Source organism: Phocoena phocoena, chromosome 2, assembly GCF_963924675.1.
Source record: "Phocoena phocoena chromosome 2, mPhoPho1.1, whole genome shotgun sequence".
NCBI classification, from domain to species: Eukaryota; Metazoa; Chordata; class Mammalia; order Artiodactyla; family Phocoenidae; genus Phocoena; species Phocoena phocoena.
Window position 1 is genome coordinate 10,493,288 of NC_089220.1, and position 21,671 is coordinate 10,514,958.

General features: G+C 39.9%; 1 protein-coding gene across 3 annotated transcripts in view; it reads right to left on the reverse strand.

The window, feature by feature from the left end:
* The window catches only part of UNC79 (unc-79 homolog, NALCN channel complex subunit), a 216,357-nt gene that overhangs the window by 15,899 nt on the left and 178,787 nt on the right, over positions 1–21,671 (reverse strand). For all 3 annotated transcript variants that reach the window (XM_065871451.1, XM_065871450.1, XM_065871452.1), the window contains 4 exons: positions 18,764–18,868; positions 10,649–10,726; positions 2,518–2,607; positions 228–403 (listed from right to left, as the gene is read on the reverse strand). In XM_065871451.1, the coding sequence (XP_065727523.1) occupies positions 228–403; positions 2,518–2,607; positions 10,649–10,726; positions 18,764–18,868 (449 nt within the window). The remainder of the gene's footprint in view (positions 1–227; positions 404–2,517; positions 2,608–10,648; positions 10,727–18,763; positions 18,869–21,671) is intronic.

Genomic DNA, 21,671 nt, shown 5'->3' on the forward strand with positions numbered 1-21,671 from the left:
GAGGTCTTTGTAGGAGGGCAACTTTTATTGCCAGCATGTCATGAAGTACTCGTGTTCAAAAATGCTGCCAGGTCAGCAAATAAGTATGGAAATTGGTCTCAATTCCCATCTCCCTAACCAACCATATTCTATTCTCATAGATCTTCAATGCATTCAGTAGCTCTTACTGAGCCCCAGGAAACTCAGGGGTGTTTCCTGCCTCGTGGCCCAAATAATAAGGGTCTTACCCTTGTTGCATTGCAGAAGGGGGATGATAGAGCCAAGGCAGATAGCGAATCACAGCTTTGTTATCTCTGTGGTTGCCCCGTGAGATTTCCATGGCTGCAATCTGAGCCAGCCCAACTTTGAGATGGCCACCAAAGGTATCTTCATGCAGAGGCTGGGAACATGTCTTCATGTGGCTCTACAAAACCAAGTGGTATTTTGTGACTTTGGCAGAGTAAATGGGGATGTTCCAGGGCACTCTTTAAGAAGATCAGGTTGTCATTTCCACACCTTCTATCACCACTCCCAAGCATACAACCCATTTAAACTGCTTCAGGGGCTTCCCATTGTTCTTAAGATAAAGGGGAAAAAAATTCCTTAGCATGGCCTAAACAACCTGGAATGATCTAGATACTTCAGATTTCTGCATCTTACCCCTTCATCCTTGTGGTCCAGCTACACTGGCTCTCCATGTTCCCCTCCATCACTGGCCTTTGCTTATGTTGTTCTCTCTCCCTGAAATACTGTTTCTGCCTCTCTTCGCCTAATTAACCCTATTCATTGTTCAGATTTTAGCTCAAGTGTCACTCCCTCCAGGAAGCCTTCCTTGATCTACTTTAGGAGCCTTCCTAACCTCCCTGGTAGGTCATATCACCCTATTAGAAGCTCTCATGCTGCTGTCTACCTCTTTTTCATAGCAATTGTGAAAGTCACAATTTCACTTTCGTTTGTACGAAATTTTCATTAAAATTGGCCATCGCTGAGCCAGACTATAACTGAGGGCAGCCACTGTGTCTGTTTTTGCGGATCATCACATCCTTAAATGCCTAGAACAGTGTCAGGCATGTTATTGGTGCTCAATACATACCAGTTGAATTAATTCAGAAAAATGTCGTTGCTCAGTGTGGCTTAGTGGAAAGAGCAGTGAACTGGGAGTTGAGACCTAGGTTCTAGACCCAGTTCTGTCCTAACAGTCACATGGCCTTAGCTAAGCCACTTGCCACTTGACCTTTCTGATCTGTTTCCTAATATGTAAAATCAGAGGGTTGGATTATGTCTACAGTCCCTAACCTTTTGGTCATCATGGATCCTTCTTATTATTTTTCTCTGTATTTTGGAAGTGGCTATAAAACTATTTAGGTAATATTGTTTCCTCTTCAGACAGCAAAATGGTTTCAGCGTGGGCAACCAGATTCAGCACGTGTGTGAGCAAACACTAGGGGAGCTTACTCAGAAATGACTGGATTTGGATATTGTGAGAAATCATCGACTTAAATTTTGATTCTACTCTCTGCAGAGCATTTGCAAGTCTATCCCTATCCCAAGAAACACTTGGATCATCTGAGCAGAGTCTGGAAACTGAGTTGGGTGCTGAAGGGACCGTAGCTTTAGCTGATGAACTTCTGGGACGACTAGATCCTATTTATCAAAAAGCCACATTTAGTGCTGGACTGCAATCTGGCTGCTCATCGGGCCATGTCTGGCTCCTCTTCTGCTCTTTGTCTGGGGCCTTCCTCAAATCTCTCGGACTATCAACCTTTTAGCTCCCTAGTCTTCTTGCGGCAGGGAAGTTGACTTGCATCAGCAGTTCATTCCACCCTGCAAAGCAATCAATATCCTCAACAACCTCACTGGGATTTTATCCATATGCAAATGAAATGTTGTTCTGTCTTTAATTATTTTCTGGAAGGAGATAGCTTTAATGCAGATAAAAACCAAAAACAACTTACGTTTGCATAAGGTGTACACATTTCATACAAACTAAAGTTTACAAAAGTGTCTTCACATGCATTATTTCACACCAAACCTTGGAACGGGCAGCAAAGGTAGGTTGATTTAGGTGGGTTTATTAGACTTCCTTTGCTAATGAGGAAACTGAGGCTCAGGGTAGTTAAATGGGTGGCACAGTGAAAAGAGGATGGATTGGGGGTCACTACAGTCTTAGGTCACCCCTGATTCCACCACTCAGCAGTAGCGTGATCTTGAGCAAATGACTGCACAACCTTAGGCCTCAGTGTCTACATTGGTAAAATGGGAATATTTTACAATAGGAGTATTCTGAGAATTGAATAAATGGCAAAAGTAAAGGTATGCACAGAACTGGAGCCGCCATGGAAATATCCTTTCCTTTCTTCACTCCCTCTTCACAGAGGTGGAACTCGGTTCTTCAGAATCCCAGGACATGGGCTCATTCAACAGTGCCACCACGGCCTCTCCGGGTCATGATAAATTTCCATCCAGTCTGCTTAATTCCCTAAAAATGTCTCTCCAGTCTCGCTAACCTGAGGGATGAGGGGACGCAGGCCCTCTTACCTTCAGTTTGGTCAGCGTGTGCATGTCTGCCATGAAGTCCAGCACGTCGTTGATGTACTGCCGCACACACTCCATGGCCGCCGTCCCGCACTGAAACACACAGAAGGACACGGCGGGGCGCGCGCTCTGAGTCACGGCCTGCACTTTTGCCCTGACGGAAGTGATTGTCTCGCTCTGGTTTCACGCTGCTTACTAATGAGTTGTTTCATTTTCTGGATTTCTGACTCGCTTCGTTGCTCTCAGCCATAGCCTGTGATCGTCTGCCCCAACTTTGGACAAAAATTAATAAAAAGGTTTGTGGTGGAGAGCAAAGAAATGGGATGGTCTAGGGAAGACAGGGTTTACAGGCTTTTTTCCCCCACTGGGTCATTGAACTGATTTTGTTTGCTTGTTTTTAAACGGGTTGGTATATAAAGATTTAGCTTACGTAAAAGTCATCAGTATCGGTCTTCATGACATGAATCACCTCAAAACAACAGTAACACTTTATCACTCCAGGGAGTCTTAGACACACAAAAAATATGTACCACCAAATTCTACCACCGTAATCTTAGATGTCTTTCTTCAGCAAAAAAAAAAAAAGGACATAAACAAATAGCATGTTTGTTGAAAGAGTCAAAAATTCTTATATTCAAGCACTTACAACTTCTTATACATAGTAGGTACACTATTAAATAGATACATTTATCATTGTTGAATTCTTGCTAGGGATAATTAAAGAAACAAAATGGTCATCTTCCCCACGTACTAGCAGCGTGTTTGAGAAGTTTTAAAGGAAAAAAAACCATACTTGTGTTTCAGGTTATTAAATGGAATAAACCTGCTCTCTCAGGGCAATGCAGTGAATTTAGGATTATAAACAAAGAAAAGGAAAATGGACAGACAGGCTGCTACATCAAAGCTGTATGAGAGAACTCATACATAAGACTGGATACAGTGTGGATCAAAAGCAGGCCCTCTTTGAAGCCATCTGAATACTATGCTAAGGCCTTTCTTAGCTTTCTTTAGGAAAATCTGGAACATTATATACTTAACTAGCTCACCCAGTGGCTCTCATTTTCCCATATTCATGTAAATCTGCACAGCACTGAACGATATCACCTTCTATCTCTTCTAGAATGTTACGCCTGTCGGTTCCTCTGACAGGATAACAAACAGTAAAATAAGGTCATTGGCAGTTCTGTCAAGAGTGTTTTCCAAGCATTTCATATGTTTTAAGGTTTTCTTCTTTTAATTTAAATCAAGTGAAGGAATTATAAAAGGTTATTGTGCTCCTGCTTTGGGAATATTAGTCCCTTAGTGCAAGAAAGGATTTCCCCCCCGTAGTTTATTCCATTTTCTCTGACCTTTCACATGTCATGCAAATAAGAGCATATACTCTGCTCCTGAATTTCTTGAAAGGGATTTGTTTCTTTCATAGGCAATATTTTATACCATTTCAACTAGGCAAATGTCACAGAAAATAATTACTTGGAGCATTATTCAATATTTGTCTTTTACTCTTGAATTTCAAAAAATGAGAGGAAACAATTTACTATTACCAGTTACTTTTGCTCTAGAGACAGTAACTAGATCTAATAAAAGGCTTAAAATACACTTTCTAGTCAGGATGACTTCAGTGAGCCATCTACACTTATAAAACAAAGCATATAATTTCCAATTGCCCCCCTTTTTTCTTTTACTTTGCAAAATATAAGTATAACCTTAGTGTGTTATTTTAAAAAACCAAAAAACATAAAGAGTCTAGCTCAACTTGTTTCAAAAGACTTATGTTTATTTCAGTGGGAAAACTGATGATAAAGGAGTTGAAAACATACTCTAATCTCAAAAACATGAATTGAAGTGAACCACATCCAATTCTTTCTCAAAACTTGTTTCTGATTTTAAAGTTACATTTCTTACATTATAAAGATAACACGTGTTCGATGTAGAAACCTTGGAAAATACAAATTAATAAAAGAAAAAGAAAAATCACCATAATCCTAATTCCTGCTCTCCACCTCTGAGACAGCCACTGTTAATATTTCCAAATATTTTTAATGCATATAACATACACACATATATAATTTTTTATAAGATTGAGATTTTTTTTTTAAACATCTTTATTGGGGTACAATTGCTTTACAATGGTGTGTTAGTTTCTGCTCTATAGCAAAGTGAATCAGCTATACATATACATATGTTCCCATATATCTTCCCTCTTGCGTCTCCCTCCCTCCCACTCTCCCCATCCCACCCTTCCAGGCTGTCACAAAGCACCGAGCTAATATCCCTGTGCCTTGCGGCTGCTTCCCCCCAGCTATCTACCTTACTACGTTTGTTAGTGTGTATATGTCCATGACTCTCTCTCGCCCTGTCAAAACTCACCCTTCCCCCTCCCCATATCCTCAAGTCCGTTCTCCAGTAGGTCTGCGTCTTTATTCCTGTCTTACCCCTAGGTTCTTCATGACATTTTTTTTCCTTAAATTCCATATATATGTGTTAGCATACGGTATTTGTCTTTTTCTTTCTGACTTACTTCACTCTGTATGACAGACTCTAGGTCTATCCATCTCATTACAAATAGCTCAATTTCATTTCTTTTTAAGGCTGAGTAATATTCCATTGTGTATATGTGCCACATCTTCTTTATCCATTCATCCGATGATGGGCGCTTAGGTTGTTTCCATCTCCGGGCTATTGTAAACAGAGCTGCAATGAACATTTTGGTACATGACTCTTTTTGAATTTTGGTTTTCTCAGGGTATATGCCCAGTAGTGGGATTGCTGGGTCATATGGTAATTCTATTTGTAGTTTTTTAAGGAACCTCCATACTGTTCTCCATAGTGGCTGAACCAATTCACATTCCCACCAGCAGTGCAAGAGTGTCCCCTTTTCTCCACACCCTCTCCAGCATTTATTGTTTCTAGATTTTTTGATGATGGCCATTCTGACTGGTGTGAGATGATATCTCATTGTAGTTTTGATTTGCATTTCTCTAATGATTAATGATGTTGAGCATTCTTTCATGTGTTTGTTGGCATTCTGTATATCTTCTTTGGAGAAATGTCTATTTAGGTCTTCTGCCCATTTTTGGATGGGGTTGTTTGTTTTTTTGTTATTGAGCTGCATGAGCTGCTTGTAAATTTTGGAGATTAATCCTTTGTCAGTTGCTTCATTTGCAAATGTTTTCTCCCATTCTGAGGGTTGGCTTTTGGTCTTGGTTATGGTTTCCTTTGCTGTGCAAAAGCTTTGAAGTTTCATTAGGTCCCATTTGTTTATTTTTGTTTTTATTTCCATTACTCTAGGAGGTGGGTCAGAAAGGATCTTGCTGTGATTTATGTCATAGAGTGTTCTTCCTACGTTTTCTTCTAAGAGTTTGATAGTTTCTGGCCTTACATTTAGGTCTTTAATCCATTTTGAGCTTATTTTTGTGTATGGTGTTAGGGAGTGATCTAATCTCATACTTTTACATGTACCTGTCCAGTTTTCCCAGCACCATTTATTGAAGAGGCTGTCCTTTCTCCACTGTACATTCCTGCCTCCTTTATCAAAGATAAGGTGTCCATATGTGCGTGGGTTTATCTCTGGGCTTTCTATCCTGTTCCACTGATCTATCTTTCTGTTTTTGTGCCAGTACCATACTGTCTTGATTACTGTTGCTTTGTAATATAGTCTGAAGTCAGGGAGCCTGATTCCTCCAGCTCCTTTTTTCGTTCTCAAGATTGCTTTGGCTATTCGGGGTCTTTTGTGTTTCCATACAAATTGCGAAATTTTTTGTTCTAGTTCTGTGAAAAATGCCAGTGGTAGTTTGATAGGGATTGCATTGAATCTGTAGATTGCTTTGGGTAGTAGAGTCATTTTCACAATGTTGATTTTTCCCATCCAAGAACATGGTATATCTCTCCATCTATTTGTATCATCTTTAATTTCTTTCATCAGTGTCTTATAATTTTCTGCATACAGGTCTTTCGTCTCCTTAGGTAGGTTTATTCCTAGATATTTTATTCTTTTTGTTGCAATGGTAAATGGGAGTGTTTTCTTGATTTCACTTTCAGATTTTTCATCATTAGTATATAGGAATGCCAGAGATTTCTGTGCATTAATTTTGTATCCTGCTACTTTACCAAATTCATTGATTAGCTCTAGTAGTTTTCTGGTAGCATCTTTAGGATTCTCTATGTATAGTATCATGTCATCTGCAAACAGTGACAGCTTTACTTCTTCTTTTCCGATTTGGATTCCTTTTATTTCCTTTTCTTCTCTGATTGCTGTGGCTAAAACTTCCAAAACTATGTTGAATAAGAGTGGTGAGAGTGGGCAAGCTTGTCTTGTTCCTGATCTTAGTGGAAATGCTTTCAGTTTTTCACCATTGAGGATGATGTTTGCTGTGGGCTTGTCATATATGGCCTTTATTATGTTGAGGAAAGTTCCCTCTATGCCTACTTTCTGGAGGGTTTTTATCATAAATGGGTGTTGAATTTTGTCGAAAGCTTTCTCTGCATCTATTGAGATGATCATATGGTTTTTCTCCTTCAATTTGTTAATATGAGATAATTTTTTCTAACCTGCTTTTTAATTAGATTCATCATAAGCATTTTCCAATTAATTAAATATTCTTTGAAAATTTGATTTGGTCCACATAATAGTCTATCTTATAGATGTACTTTATTTTATTTAAATAATACCCTAATGTTGCACATTAATTTTGTTTCCATATTTTTGCTATTTTAAATGCTACTTTAATAAATATACTTGTAGATAATTCTTTATGTGCTTGTAGATAATTCTATATTTAATTACTTTCTCAAACATATTCCTAGAAGTAGACTGTCAACTCTTTTTCAGCAAAACTGACTATCACCAGTAGCTTTTAAGAATTTTTGTTTCGGGCTTCCCTGGTGGCGCAGTGGTTGAGAGTCCGCCTGCTGATGCAGGGGACGCGGGTTCGTGCCCCGGTCCGGGAGGATCCCACATGCTGCGGAGCTGCTGGGCCCACGAGCCATGGCCGCTGAGCCTGCGCGTCCGGAGCCTGTTGCTCCGCAACGGGAGTGGCCATAACAGTGAGAGGCCCGCGTACCGCAAAAAAAAAAAAAAAAAACAAGAATGCTTGTTTCACTTCATCATCAGTAAGTTTCTTTGTTAAGAAAAACCTGCTGATTTGCTAACTGATTTTAGATTTTTATATTTTAATTTATATTAAATTAATTTATATTAATTTACAGTTCACTGATTGCTAGTGAGGGTAAAAGGCTTATTTTGAATGGCTTATTGGTCATTGGAAAGGGTTCTATATGTAGAGCTATAACTGTTGCTATTTTGTTGTTTTGGAATATTTGTCTTTTGTTGATTTCAATAAACCTTTACATATTAGGGATATTATTTTTTAGCTATCGCATAGGTAGCAAATATTGAGTTTTAGAGAATTAAATAAGGAAACCAGTGAGTGCTGGGCAGAGACTGGCTAGCTACTCACAGAACCATTTTTCTTCTTCCCTAGGATGCACTAGACCACATTTCCCATCCTCCTTTGCAGTCGGGTGTGGCGGAGTGACTGAGTTCTAGCCAATGGAACGTGAGTAAGAGAAATGTGCACCACTTTTAGACCTGGCCCATGAAAACGTTCCATGTACCATATTCCCTTCTCTTTCCCCAACCACCAGCTGATTGCAGAGGACTGCACATGACAGAAGAAAACTGATCCCCAAGTGCTCATGTGGAAGTCCTCCTCCCTTTGTTAATCTGGACAGCTGTTCAAACTTCACTTGAGCAAACAATAAACTTTTTTGGAGCTAAGTTGCTAAGAACTGGAATTTTATCTCATAGCATCTTGTATTACCCCAACTATTGTCAAGAACCTTTTAAAAAAACCCAGAATCTATTAATCTACTCCTAGAAATCTATTATAAAGAAATAGTCTAAAATATGAACAAAGATTTAAGCACAAAGATGTTTATCACACATTAGTTACAATTGCAGAATACTGAAAATAATGAAACTATCCAACAATAAGTAGTGTTTGTTAATAGTATTTTTTTTACTTTTAGTTGTATTTTATTTTTTTATTGAAATATGTTTGACATATAATGATGTAAATTTAAGGTGTATAACATGTTAATTTGATGCATTTATATATTGTAATATAACTGCCATCGTAACGATAATTAGTACCTATATCACATTATGTAATTATCCTTTCTTTGTGGTAGGAATAATTAAGTTTTAGTCTCTTAGCAAGTTTGATTATTATAATACAATTTTGTTGTCTATATTCACTGACCTGTGCATTATATCTCTAGGACTTTTTTACTGCTCATAGTAAGTCTGTACCCTTAAACATCACCTGTCCTGTCCCCCTACCTCCATTAATATTACTTTTAATAGTTAATGTTTACTCAGCACTTACTATATATTTAACACCATGCTAATGTGCTTTACATGCATTATCTCATTCAATCCTCAACCTAGACCTTAGGCCCTATTATATCCCATTGTACAGATAATACAAATCAAAGCATCATGGGTTAAATAACCTTCCCGATCACACAGCTAGTAAATGTCAGGCCTCAAACTCAGGTGTGAATCAAAACCCATATTGTTAACCACTATTATATGGGCAGTCACATGAGGTAACGTCGCTTTGGGGAAAATGCTTATGACATTTGAAGCCAAAGCTGCATCTATATTACGGTTTGACTATATTTAAAAATATACATAGAGAAAGAAAATACATTAGTATGTTAGCAGTAAAATTATCTCTGGGTTGAATGACTGTTATTCTTCCTCTCTCATAATATTTCTCCACATCAAAAAACAAAATGAAGTAATGTTTAGTGTGCTGTGGATAAAACTGGTATGCTTATAAATGTAAATGAATAAAACCTTCTTGGAAAGCGACATGGGAATACGTATTGTGAAGATGTCCCTGCCCACTGACTAAGGAATTTATCCCAAGGATATCATTCAAAATAAACATGAAGAGGATCTTTGTGTATATGCTATATACTATGCTATGCTATACAAGCAAAGAAACTAGAAAACATATAGATTTCCAACAATATGGGAATAAGCAAATTAGGATACTGAATAGATTAAAACATGTAAAAAATTTCTAAAACAATAGGGTTCTTATTTTAGGGCAGAAGGATTATAAGTGATCTTTTTTCCTTATTAAAATTTTTCTCAGACTTCCCTGGTGGTGCAGTGGTTAAGAATCCTCCTGCTAATGCAGGGGACACGGGTTTGAGCCCTGATCCGGGAGGATCCCACATGCCGCGGAGCAACTAAGCCCGTACACCACAACTACTGAGCCCACGTGCCACAACTACTGAGCCTGCGCTCTGGAGCCCGCGAGCCACAACTACTGAACCTACGTGCCACAACTACTGAAGCCCGCGCGCCTAGGGCCCGTTCTCCACGACAAGAGAAGCCACCGCAATGAGAAGCCCGTGCACCGCAACGAAGAGTACCCCCGCTCGCCGCAACTAGAGAAAGCCCACGTGCAGCAATGAAGACCCAACACAGCCAAAAATAAATACATAAATACGTAAACAAATAAACTAAATTTTTTCTCTACTGAAAATTTAAATAAATTTTTCCCATTAATAATTTATATCTCTAAGTTTTCTCAGTTTGTTGCAATAACCTTGCTATCAATAAGTTATTGTGGTTTCTCACATTCAATCCTATCTATAAGAATCTCGACATATTTCACCAAATAGTTCACTAGTTGATGATAACAGAAGTTTTTTTTCAATTTTCAGAGGAAATATTATAAAGGAAAACAAGGTATTAAATGCTTATTTCTTTCTGGCAGTAGTTAAATCAAATTGGTTAACAGAAGCCAGTGTAAGAAAACTGATTCTGGAAAAATTGAACTTTAATCAAATCTATGCTGTATGCCTGGTAATTTCTTCCCTCTCCTTAATTGGCTGCTTCAATTTCATTCATGTTTCCTGGAATTAAAAGTTTCCAGGGGCAGAGATTGATTTAAATTTTCACCAGTGCTCTTTCAAACAAGATACTAATGATTTCAATTTTACAGTGTTTGTTCTATCAAAAGCGAACCAGGACACAGGCCAAAAGTACCTCTTGGCTAAATGGGGAAATGAGTAATAGAAAATGTGGATAGTTAACTCGGTCAGGACTTACTCCAGGTACAGAGGCGATCATCTGCTTGCTCAGGATCGTTGACTCAGCTAGTTTGGTTCCAGCATCTGCACAAATAAACTAATAAGAAATTGAAAGGATAATTATTTTTAAGAGCATTTGGACAGTAATAAGGAATTTGTAATTTCATTAACTTGGCTTAAGTTCATTAGCGTTTACTTTGGTGACAAGCTGCCCTAGATATATGGGACTTGCTAGTCATGAGAGTTCATTCCTACCAGAAATTCAGAATCGTAGTACTGGGATTAACACACAGATTCTCACTTTAACCAGACAGTAGTTCAGTGGCACTGAAGTGCCACATTCAATCAAGGAAGAAAGGAAAGGTGTCAGCGTTGTCAGATTTATTCTGAAGTCATGCTATTTACTCTTCAGCACTTTTTGACAGTTCCTGAATTTTCACAGATTTTCCGGACTTCTGTCATTATACCATACATTTAGACTGAAAACAGAAAAACAGTCAACTTCAGAGTGAGGACTGTACCTGTTTCTTCCCCTCCGAGGCCCCTCAGTATCTGGTCTTTCTCCTCCCACTTCATTCACGCCTATCCTCTGTGCTGATAATGACCCCCCCCCCCGCCCCGCCTCCCTCTCTGTATCCCCACAGGACTTTCCACACATTTCCATTGTAACAGTCATCACATCAGGTTGCAATGATCCACAAGTCTATTTCTCAACTGGCTACAAGATCTTCGAGACCACAGATTTGATGCAGCTCACGCCTGGCACTAGCTCCATGCCTGACATCTCGGAGGGGCTCGGCAAGAGATTGTGAAATGAGACGATTGATCAGGTATGACTCGAGATCATGGTGAGGATGGATTTGTCAGCTTACAACCTGATTTGCTTCATTACAGATTTTTACAGGTGTTTCCCACTTAATGCAATGCCCAACTGTTTATTAATGGTTTTAGGGGGAAAGTCAAACATGAAGTCTGCAGAGTTTGCTATGAGCAGCTAGCTCCTGGTTAGTTTCTCGTTCCTGGCCTCTGGCCCCAGTGACTTGAGGATCCAAAGCTGCTGCCATCCAGAGCTCAGAGGTTCTGAAAGAAGCTTTGACCCTGACAGCTCTTCCTTCTGATTCATTTCACTCTCATACTGCAAGAGCATGGTAAATTTAGGTAGGTCAGCCAGGCAGGCATGGTCCCCGTCAAACTGAGGAGAAGCAGTACGGATCGGGGTAGCAGAAAAAGTCTCAAGGAGGACGAGGAACAAAACCCAGCATGTTGTCAGGTTAGCCAGAGATCGGAATCTAGGCGTTATTAACAGGCAGCATTGGCCAATAAGGTGAAGCTCTAACGTCAAAAGACTTTCTGAGGGTCAGGGGCCTGTAGACTTCTCATCTGGGGCCATGAGCTGGTTTTCAAGTGTGGGAGAGGCGGTCCTCCCTGAAAGGTATTTCGGGACAGGTAACTGAGCTGAAGCTGAGACGACAGCAAGCAGAGCTGTCCCTGAAAGCCGCATGGCAGGAGTGGACACAAATCTCCAGGCTCACATTCTATCCTCTCCATTTGCCTCGCAGACAGTTAGAGAAAGCTGAAGAATCTATTTGGCTATTAACTCTGAAGACCAGCTAGTAACATCTAGGGAACACCTAAAATTTTCTATTATTTTATTCAAGAATGCTTTATGTCTGCTCTCCTAACTTGGACTTATTTCTAATAAGAAAAAGTAAATAAATGAGGATAAATAATAATAATGAAGCCTACAACCTTGGCAAACCTCTAAGTAAAAAAGGAAAATATTTGAGGGACTTCTCTGGTGGTCCAGTGGTTACGACTCCACTGAAGGGGGCACGGGTTTGATCCTTGGTGGGGGAACTAGGATCCCGCAAGCCGCGCAGGGCGGCCAAAAAAAAAAAACTAATAAAATATTTGATAGAGGTACATAGTGAAAAGAAGGAACACTCCCAACCTCCTGGCAGATACTGCATGTTTTCCCAAAAAACGTATTTTCAAAAGTTATCAGAGTCTGCCATCTAAGACAAACGACTTATAATAAGTTCCAAAAGCCCCGTCAGGACTCCAACGTTTTAATTAATTTCTTTACAGCAGAACCAAGAGACTGCACAGCTAAGAGAGGCAAAAAGAAAAGAGAGAGATGCATCTAACTGTGGGTGAAGTGGGTAGGAGTCCTCTGCAGTATCCTCTGTAAGGATGGTGCAAACCCTGACCCCTAAAGTATGCTTGCAAGCCTGGCTGTGCACTTAAGGGCAAGAGAAAATGTGTGAAGAAGCAAAATTTCAAGTGTCTGTATCTCCCTCAGCCTTTCTCCCTCACCAAACTCAGGTTAGAGCTTCACCTTATGGCGTAGCATGACGTAAGCAGGTTGTCAGCCATGTAGTGTTAAGATTTGAGGCCAAATTCAAACGTCCGATCTGCGAGAGCTAATAGATAACTTCAGAAGTCAGAATTAATTTTTTTAAAAATCACTCTAAAAGTTATGGAGGAGTCTCAGAGAGTCTGATGTACTAAAAGGCATAAAAGTACATAAGCCTCTAAAATCATCTACTACTTTTTATCAATGTCTTTTCCTCCTGTGTAATTTTACGTAATATGTATGACTAAAACCTTAACAAACCTTTCTGTCTTCATTTTATATAGCTGCCAACTGAAAAACTCCATTATTATTTTATAGAGTTGTTCAAAATATAAAGATATAACAAAATCAGAGGGAAAAAGAATGATGGCTACAGAAGGAAGAATTCAGTACTTTTAGATAGAAATATGCCACTGAAATAGGCACTCCCGCATGAATACAAAAGAAACGCAATACCCATTATGTGTCATTACTAAAATCACTATCAAAATGATAATAAAATAGGATCACCACCTCTCATCCCAGAGAGTGATCAGATTATTACTAACGCAACAAATATTAATTACCCCACATCAATAGTATCTGGGAATTAAAAACAACAGCCGTAACTCTGCCATTTCTTTGTCCTCCAGCCCACAACTAAACTATCTTTAAAAGAAAACCTTTCACCCACATGATTTCTCACAGCTTGAATATGCAGGTGTATCCCACACAGTGGGAGTGTTACATGCAAATTAGCAGAATGTCTACTCTTGACACATAATAGGAGCTGAGGAAATTCTTTTGGATTTGAGCCTATATAGATTTTATGGTAGCTTTCAATGAGTTATCACTCCATTATGAAAACTCTAATCCATCCTGAGAACAATAGCTTATTACACATAAAATATCTACAGCATGACAGCAGAAGAGAAAATGTTATAAGTGAAAGCAAAAATGTCAACAGATCTAAATTAAAACAAGATAGGGCAACTGTCCAAAGTATAAAAGGGGAACTACACCCTGATGGTCAACAATAGTAGATTCTGAAGAATACATATATTTTTTCTATTTGGAAAATTCTTTCCTGTCTCCATGCCTCTTTTTCCTTTTTTAAAAAATCCACTTGAACATTTAAGGCCACCTGATTGTATATGTAAGTTAAAACAAATAACAGGAGTGATGGCTGAACAACCATAATACAGCAGACTGGGAGATACTCCACAGTGCCAGGCCTCCAGGAAGAAGTTCTAGAAATTGAAAACCAGATTGGTACCTGTCACTGCCTTGAAATGTTTAGAACCTGAATGACCCTGCATCCCTTGGGCAAGTGTTCCATTGTCCTTTAAAGGAACACTCTTACTGCCAGAGTATTTGGTAAACAACAAAAGTATGGTTTACCCATGAAAAGAATTATGAACAGCCTCATATCTGTGAACTCATCTATCTACTAAGTTATTAATTAGAGAAGTACAATAGTAGAGGGAATATCCTAGTGGTTCCCTGTGGGGTGAAAGAACCAATGGTAAATCCAAGGTCTGAGCAACTGACTCTCTTCTCGCCAATGGGGCTACTGTCACTCATGATGGATCACCAGGGGACTTTTGGTTTTTTTACTTCTAAGCTTTAAGAAATTTATCTTTTTAAAAATGTTATAGTGGAGTGTAGTGGATTAACAATGTTGTGTTAGTTTCAGGTGTACAGCAAAGTGATTCAGTTATACATATACATGTAGCTATTCTTTTTCAAATGCTTTTCCCATTTAGGTTGTTACATAATATTGAGCAGAGTTCCCTGTGCTATACAGTAGGTCCTTGTTGGTTATCCATTTTAAATACAGCAGTGTGTACATGTCAGTCCCAAACTCCCAATCTATCCCTCCCTCTCACCCTTCCCACCAGGGGACTTTTTCCTTCCAGTTGTTACTTTCTTTTCTTTTTCCAAGTTGCGTTTTCAGTTAAACAGAGCCGCCTCCAGTGTCCTGAGATGACGGTCATGATATCCAAGAAGGAAGTCGCTATCTGCCCCAGACACATTGTCTGTTCATATTGTGAATCTGGTCTCCCAGGTACCAGGAACTGACACTGCCCACCAGTGAAGGGGAAAGCTTCTCTCTGACTCCATGCTAGATTCTCTGGTTTAAGAGAAACTACCAGAGAACAGGCTACCACTTCTGCTACCCGCTTGAACATTTGTCAAGGGCAAGAGAAAAAGGAACGGGGAAACCCTGCAGAAAGATGCACCGCTTTCTGTAGTGAGACAAAAGATGCTTCTCCCTCATCCCATGAGTGGCCCCGTGGCAGACTTTTCTCCACAACTTAGCCAGGAAGCACAGCGGGGAAAAGGGAACTACTTTTGTTTTTTTTAAGGTACGCCTCACTTTTATTTCTCTCAGTAATTTTTTCATTACTGGTTTATTCTGAGTTTACAGAACAAGGATATGTTACTTCAAAATGGCATGGTGTTTAATATTTTTTGTTGGAGAAGGTCGAAATATTATTCACTAGGTTGTTCCTCGTGGGCATGATCTCCAAGTGTCCCCCCCAGATATCTCTTTGATCTAAATAATTTTACAATCTGATTTTTAAATTTAACTTAATGACTCAATGACAAATACATATCTGTTTTTAAAGATGAAAATGTTATACATTTGAAATGGCATGAGAGAACCCAAAATACACAGAAGAATTTACTTTTTTGTCTTCCTTCTTCCTAAAGCTAATTTGTGTTTGTTATTTATTCACCTAGCTGGGATGTAATAACCACTGTTTTCAGGGTCTCCCGAAGCACTGAGCAATTTAAACTGTCGGTGTTCTTTCACTGTCTTGTGACAAGTGCTTATTACAGCCAGCTAATGTACTTCAGAGAAAAACCCGCCCCCAGTTGCAGTCACAAAGCGGGGTGCTAGAACCCAAGAAGATCAGCCACACAGACCGGCTCTGCCAGGATTGAGGGCAATCAAGGGACCAGCCTCTGATGCCCGCAGGAAAGCACCTTCAGGGCCTGGAAACTGAGGTTGCTTTGAGGTGGCATGTCCCCAATCTAAACGCTATCAGAAGCAAGTGACTTCCAGACACTGTCAACCTGCTGGCCTTACCTCCCTTGTGGGCTACTTCACTAAGCCTAGGTCACCTGCCCTCTCTTCCAAACCAGTGTTGATCTTATTAACCTCTATGGTCAGTTGCATCAAAGTCACTTGTACTCAAAAGTGGTGATGCTGCTGATGTGTGAAGAGGTAGGACTGGCCAATGGCAACGCACTGGAAGAGATTCAATCTGTCTCTTCTTAGGAACACAGATATTTCCCGGCTATGCTTTGCTTCTGTCTCCCTCTTGGGCTGTCCAGCATCTTGGTACAATAGGAGCCAGTTCACTCTGACTATATCATGCCCAACATCCACTGCCACCATTTTCCAGCAGTCACTCCTCTCAGAAAGCATCACTGTGCCTGGGAAAGCTCTTTAAACATGACTTAAGACCATTCTTCACTGAAAGTATACCAACTTTTTATTAAATCTCAAGCCTTTGAGAAAAACTCGGTTCTGTTCCCAAGGATTACTAGTATAAGGCGGGGGAAGAAGCGGACCAGTTAGTGGATATTAAATGGTTAATGACAAGGGTATTCCTTCTCTCCTCCCAGGTAAACCCCCAAACTTCTGCACACCCTTCAAAAACATACGATCCCTTTTCTACACTACTTCCCTCCTCAGTACACACCTCTGCTACCGTACCCATCACACTGCGTTGGGAATTTTTGTTTCGATGTCAGCTACTCCCATCAGACAGGAAACTCCTGGGAGGAAGGGGCCATGACATTCATCTCTGCTTCCCCAGCACCTGGGCCACGTCAGGGCTCATAACGGTTAATGAGTCTTCCTCCATTTCCCAGGCTGAGCTGGCCGCTCCCTCCTGTACAGTAGTTTATATACCGTACAGATTTTCAGTATACTGGTTAGCACGTTATAGGGGTAGGGCCTATGCCTTTATATCTCTATATCCCCAGAACCTAGCCGAAGATAGGTGGTCAGTAAATATTTGTAGTGGGAAATAATGCTGAATAGTCAAATATGGCCAGACGATGGAAGACCTTGACAATTCGGGTACCACAAGGTCACTGGAGGTTTTCGATGCACAGAGTGATATGATAAAGAGCAGAGTTTTAGCAAAATTCCTCTAGGCAGCCATAGGCTATAAGACTGGATTGACGTGGGGAGAAATGAACGGTGCAAAACGCTAAGAGCTATTAACGGTAATCCGGGCAAGTGATGTGCGGGCCCTGACTAGGCTGTGCTCTATACTGATTAGACCCTGTGGTCAGGTGCTTACGCTACTTATGCCAGCTGTGTGATCGTGGGCAAGTCACTGACCCCCCCATCCCGAGCCGCGGTCTCCTCACCTGCGGTACAGGACTAATGCCTCTCCCGGCTGAAGGAGTGAGGGGGATACATAAAACCCCAGCATGCTGCCTGGCACTTAATAGGTGCTCCATTAATTTCCCCTTCTCCCTCATCTCTCCAAATGGCACCCAAGGTACCTAAGATTCAGGGAAACCTGTCTAGTTCCTTGATATCAAGCTCCATTTTCCTTCATTTATTTAAGCTCAGCCTTGTAGGACCAGACTCTGGGACTGGCCATAACGCTCAGCAGGGGAGAACTGAAACAGCTGTGACACACTTCCTGGGTACTTTGCACAAAGGCAGTCTGAATGATACCCTGATCCCAGCTGCAGCTCATGACCAAGTCTTTAAAACCAGGCTCAACCTTTGGGATAAGAGGCAGGATCCCAGTTTACCTGATCCCTTGCTGACACCCCTGGCATGGCCAGCCTTTTTCTAAACCCATCCTCATGTCGTTATTTCTAAATTTATTCCATCTTTCTGCTGAAGCCTCCCTTTATTGCTCGAAGATGGTCAGCCTCTGGTGCTGAACTCCAACCCCAGGCAGAGTTTGGCCTGCACCCACCAGTCCTTTGTGACCCAGTTCAAACGCCACTTCCTTCATGAAGTCTTCCCTGATTTCACACCATATGAGGTAAGATGCCTCCTGCTCTTAACTCCCCCCTAGGACTTTACCTACATCTCTTTCTCACTCATGGCACTAATTGCAGCCTATCTTGTGTGATCAAAACCGGCACGCTTGCCTAAGATGCTGAGCTTAGGATGCCAGGGATGGAGAGCCAAAGCCTCTCGTAAGCAGCCCTACAACCAAAAGCATTAATCTTTGCAAGTTCTCTAGAGCCTGTCTGGTATGTGTTCAAGCCCTGCCCCCTGCCTTAGGGCTCCTGTGGTGCTGGTTCTTTCACACCCACATCCCACCCTGGTTGGACTCAGTCCGTCCTCCCTTTTGACCATATCTGGCTGGGCCCACCCTCACTTTCACTTCTGCTTCACAGAGATTTGGCGACCCATCCATACTCGTGCGACTCTGCGATCAGACCTCAGCCTCCGGGTCGCTCACTTTTGGCTTCGTTAGTCCTGCCTCAGCTCTGGTAGCCAATAATGGGCTGCCCCTCCAACCTACTGGACCATAAACTTCTCGCGGACACATTATCGTTTCATTCTTCTTTTTTGTCTCTCACAGAACTAGTTCCACAGTAGGAACAAAATAAATACTCCTTTTCCGGTCTTTTTTGGCCAGTGGAAGTGCCAAGTGCATAGTGATAGACAGATCATGGCTCACGTAAGATATATTATTTCTTATCTCTGGACAGACATTGAATTTATGCACATGTCCCACACCTTCCTTAAATTTTCCAAACATAAGTGAATTTCATGAAAAGTGAAATGAGGCATAAGCCTACCTGGACAAGCAGAAGGAGGTTTGTATCCGGTAAAGGAGATTTGAGCTTCAGGGCCTGCAGGAGTTCTAGAACAACACTACGAGACAAATAGAATTTATCCCTCTCCTAAACGAAACAAGAGAGAAGAAGGTAAGCGATTTCTAAAACTTCAATTAGAATAGATCTATGTCAAAAGAGCTTCCAAAAGATTCACAGGTCAGAAATAAGAAACAGTATTTTAAAATGCATAATGAACTGTCCTTAAGAAATAAACCCAAGAAAAAAGAAAAAGAGCATTTTTGTGTTTGTAATGAGTTTAGTGAAGCACTGAGAACACATAATTTAACGGATAAGAAAAAGACAGGCTACCTCTTAAAGACTGAAACCACGAGATTTGGTTCTTATTCACAGTGGAGAGGTTCCAAGAACTGCAGAAACTAAACAAATCTAAAAGGATGTTTTTCAATAGAAAATGATTTACAGAAAAACATGTAACACTGTTGAAAGGGTCTCATATCCTCTCAAAAGGAACTTACTTTTTAAGTGGACTATTTCAAGCATACAGAAAATTAGAGAGATGGAATGCATCATCTACCTATTACCCATCTTTGTTAAATCATAGCATTTTGCTTTATTTAATACTTTTTATCAAAAATCAAACATCACAGAAATAGTTGAAGCTACCTATACAGTGCTCTCTTTTCTTTCTCCCTTCCTTGAAATAGCCACTATTTTGAATCTGGTGTTTATTATTTCATGTACTACACTTTTACTACATATGTATACCTCCATTATAAGGCTTACTATTATTTTTGCTTGTTTTTAACTTTCTATAATGTTATCATACAATGCAAATCTTTCTGCAACTTATAATTTTTTACTCCATTATATATATATATATATATATATATATATATATATATATATATATATATTGTGTGTGTGTGTGTGGTACGTGGGCCTCTCACTGTTGTGGCCTCTCCCGTTGCAGAGCACAGGATCCAGACACGCAGGCTCAGCGGCCATGGCTCACGGGCCCCGCCGCTCCATGGCATGTGGGATCTTCCCGGACCGGGGCGTGAACCCATGTCCCCTGCATCGGCAGGCGGACCCTCAACTACTGCGCCACCAGGGAAGCCCTCCATTATATTTTTGAAGTGAGTCCCTGTTGATACATATAGTTCTCATTCTTTCAACTAAACAGTTTAATGATGTTTTATTGTATGAACATAGTGAAATTCATTGATCCGTCCTTGTTAATGCAATGCTAGAATATTTTCAATTTTGTAAGCTTTATGTATTGTCAAATATAGCACACATGCAGAAAAGTACATAAAATATAAGTGAACAGATTAGCATAGATTGAACACTCATGTAATCAGCACCCAAGTCAGGTACACATCACAAGCACCTTAAAAGTCCCCTATGTGTCCTTTCTTGATCATAACCAACTTATTGGAGACCCTGTAGGTCTGTATCCACTGTCTTTTCTTTCTACTCATTCTCACTTGTGGTGTCTTGCCTCCTCATATGTCTGGTTTTATCTTTGTATGTTGCATCCTTTATTTTTAAAATATTTTTAGAAATAATTTGAGGCCTGAAATGTTATCTTCCTCCAAAGAGCTTTCTGTTCATTTTTTACCAGGTACTGGAGGCACTAGTGATCCAGGGTTACCTTAATACACATACAAACCTTGTAATATCTTATATTGGGCCACCAAAGGTCTTGACAGGGATCTGTGTCCATGTGAGGACAACTTTACTTCTGGGTTATCTTTACTTAGTGGTCCCAGCCAAAAGGTGCAGGAGGTGCAGGATCAGAGAGTCTCTACTCTTGGACGGTCCCGGATTCTGACTTTTTTCCCCCCTAGCCTCCTGGATCTTCCAGAATTGTCACATCTTTCAGATAGGCAAACACCCCCCAGAGCAAAAAAAAGGTCTTCAGTGCTAGGCTCACATCTCTGCATTTCTGTGTTCTCTCAGATCTTAGCCTGGTAATTCTATATCTGGTTAGCACTTTGATGATTTTTTAAAGTTTTCAGAGAATAGTTTGTTCACTTTTTTAAGAAACTTTTCAAATCCAGTGAGAGGATACATTCAAATTATCTAGTCCATCAGTATCAGGAGAGAAAGTCTAGGATATTTATTGGAATTATACTAAATTTATAGGTTATTTTGTGAGAATTAGCTATCTTTATTATGCTGGGTCCTCATTCATGAACATGAGATCTGTCTCCATTTATTTAACATTGTTTAATAAAATTTTCTGGTTATCTCCATAAAATTCTTGCATATTTTTGTTAGATTCATTTTTTGTTGCCACAATAAATGCTATTTTAAAAGTACATTTTATAATCATTTGTAGCTGAATAATTAAAGGTAGATGATTTCTGCATATTCATTTGTATCAGCATCCTTACTGAACTCTCATAAAAGTTATAAAAAGGTGTCTATAGATAGATTCTCTTCAGTTCGTTTGTAATCACATCATCTATGAAAAGGGAGAGTTTTTTTCCTTTCTAACCCTTATACTTTGATTTATTCTTCCTGTCTTACTCAACTGAGTAGGACCTCCAGAACCATAGCAAATAGAAGCCGTGATAATGGCCATTCTTGTCTTACTTATGATTTTAAAGGGACTACTGTTGGCATTTCACCATAAGTATGATGTTTCCTAGAGATTTCTGGTAGACATCCTTTATCAAGTTATCCCTTTTACTCCTAGTCTGACAAGATTTATCATAAATGGATGTTGAATTATATAGAATGCTTCTTTTGTATCTCTTGAGATAATGATAAAAGCTTTTCCTCCTTTAATCTGGCAACATGGTAACATAAATAGATATTCTAATATTTAAGCCAATTTTATATTACAAGAAAACCCTCACTAGGTCATGAGGCTTTAGCTTTTTTAAATTTTTTAAACTGA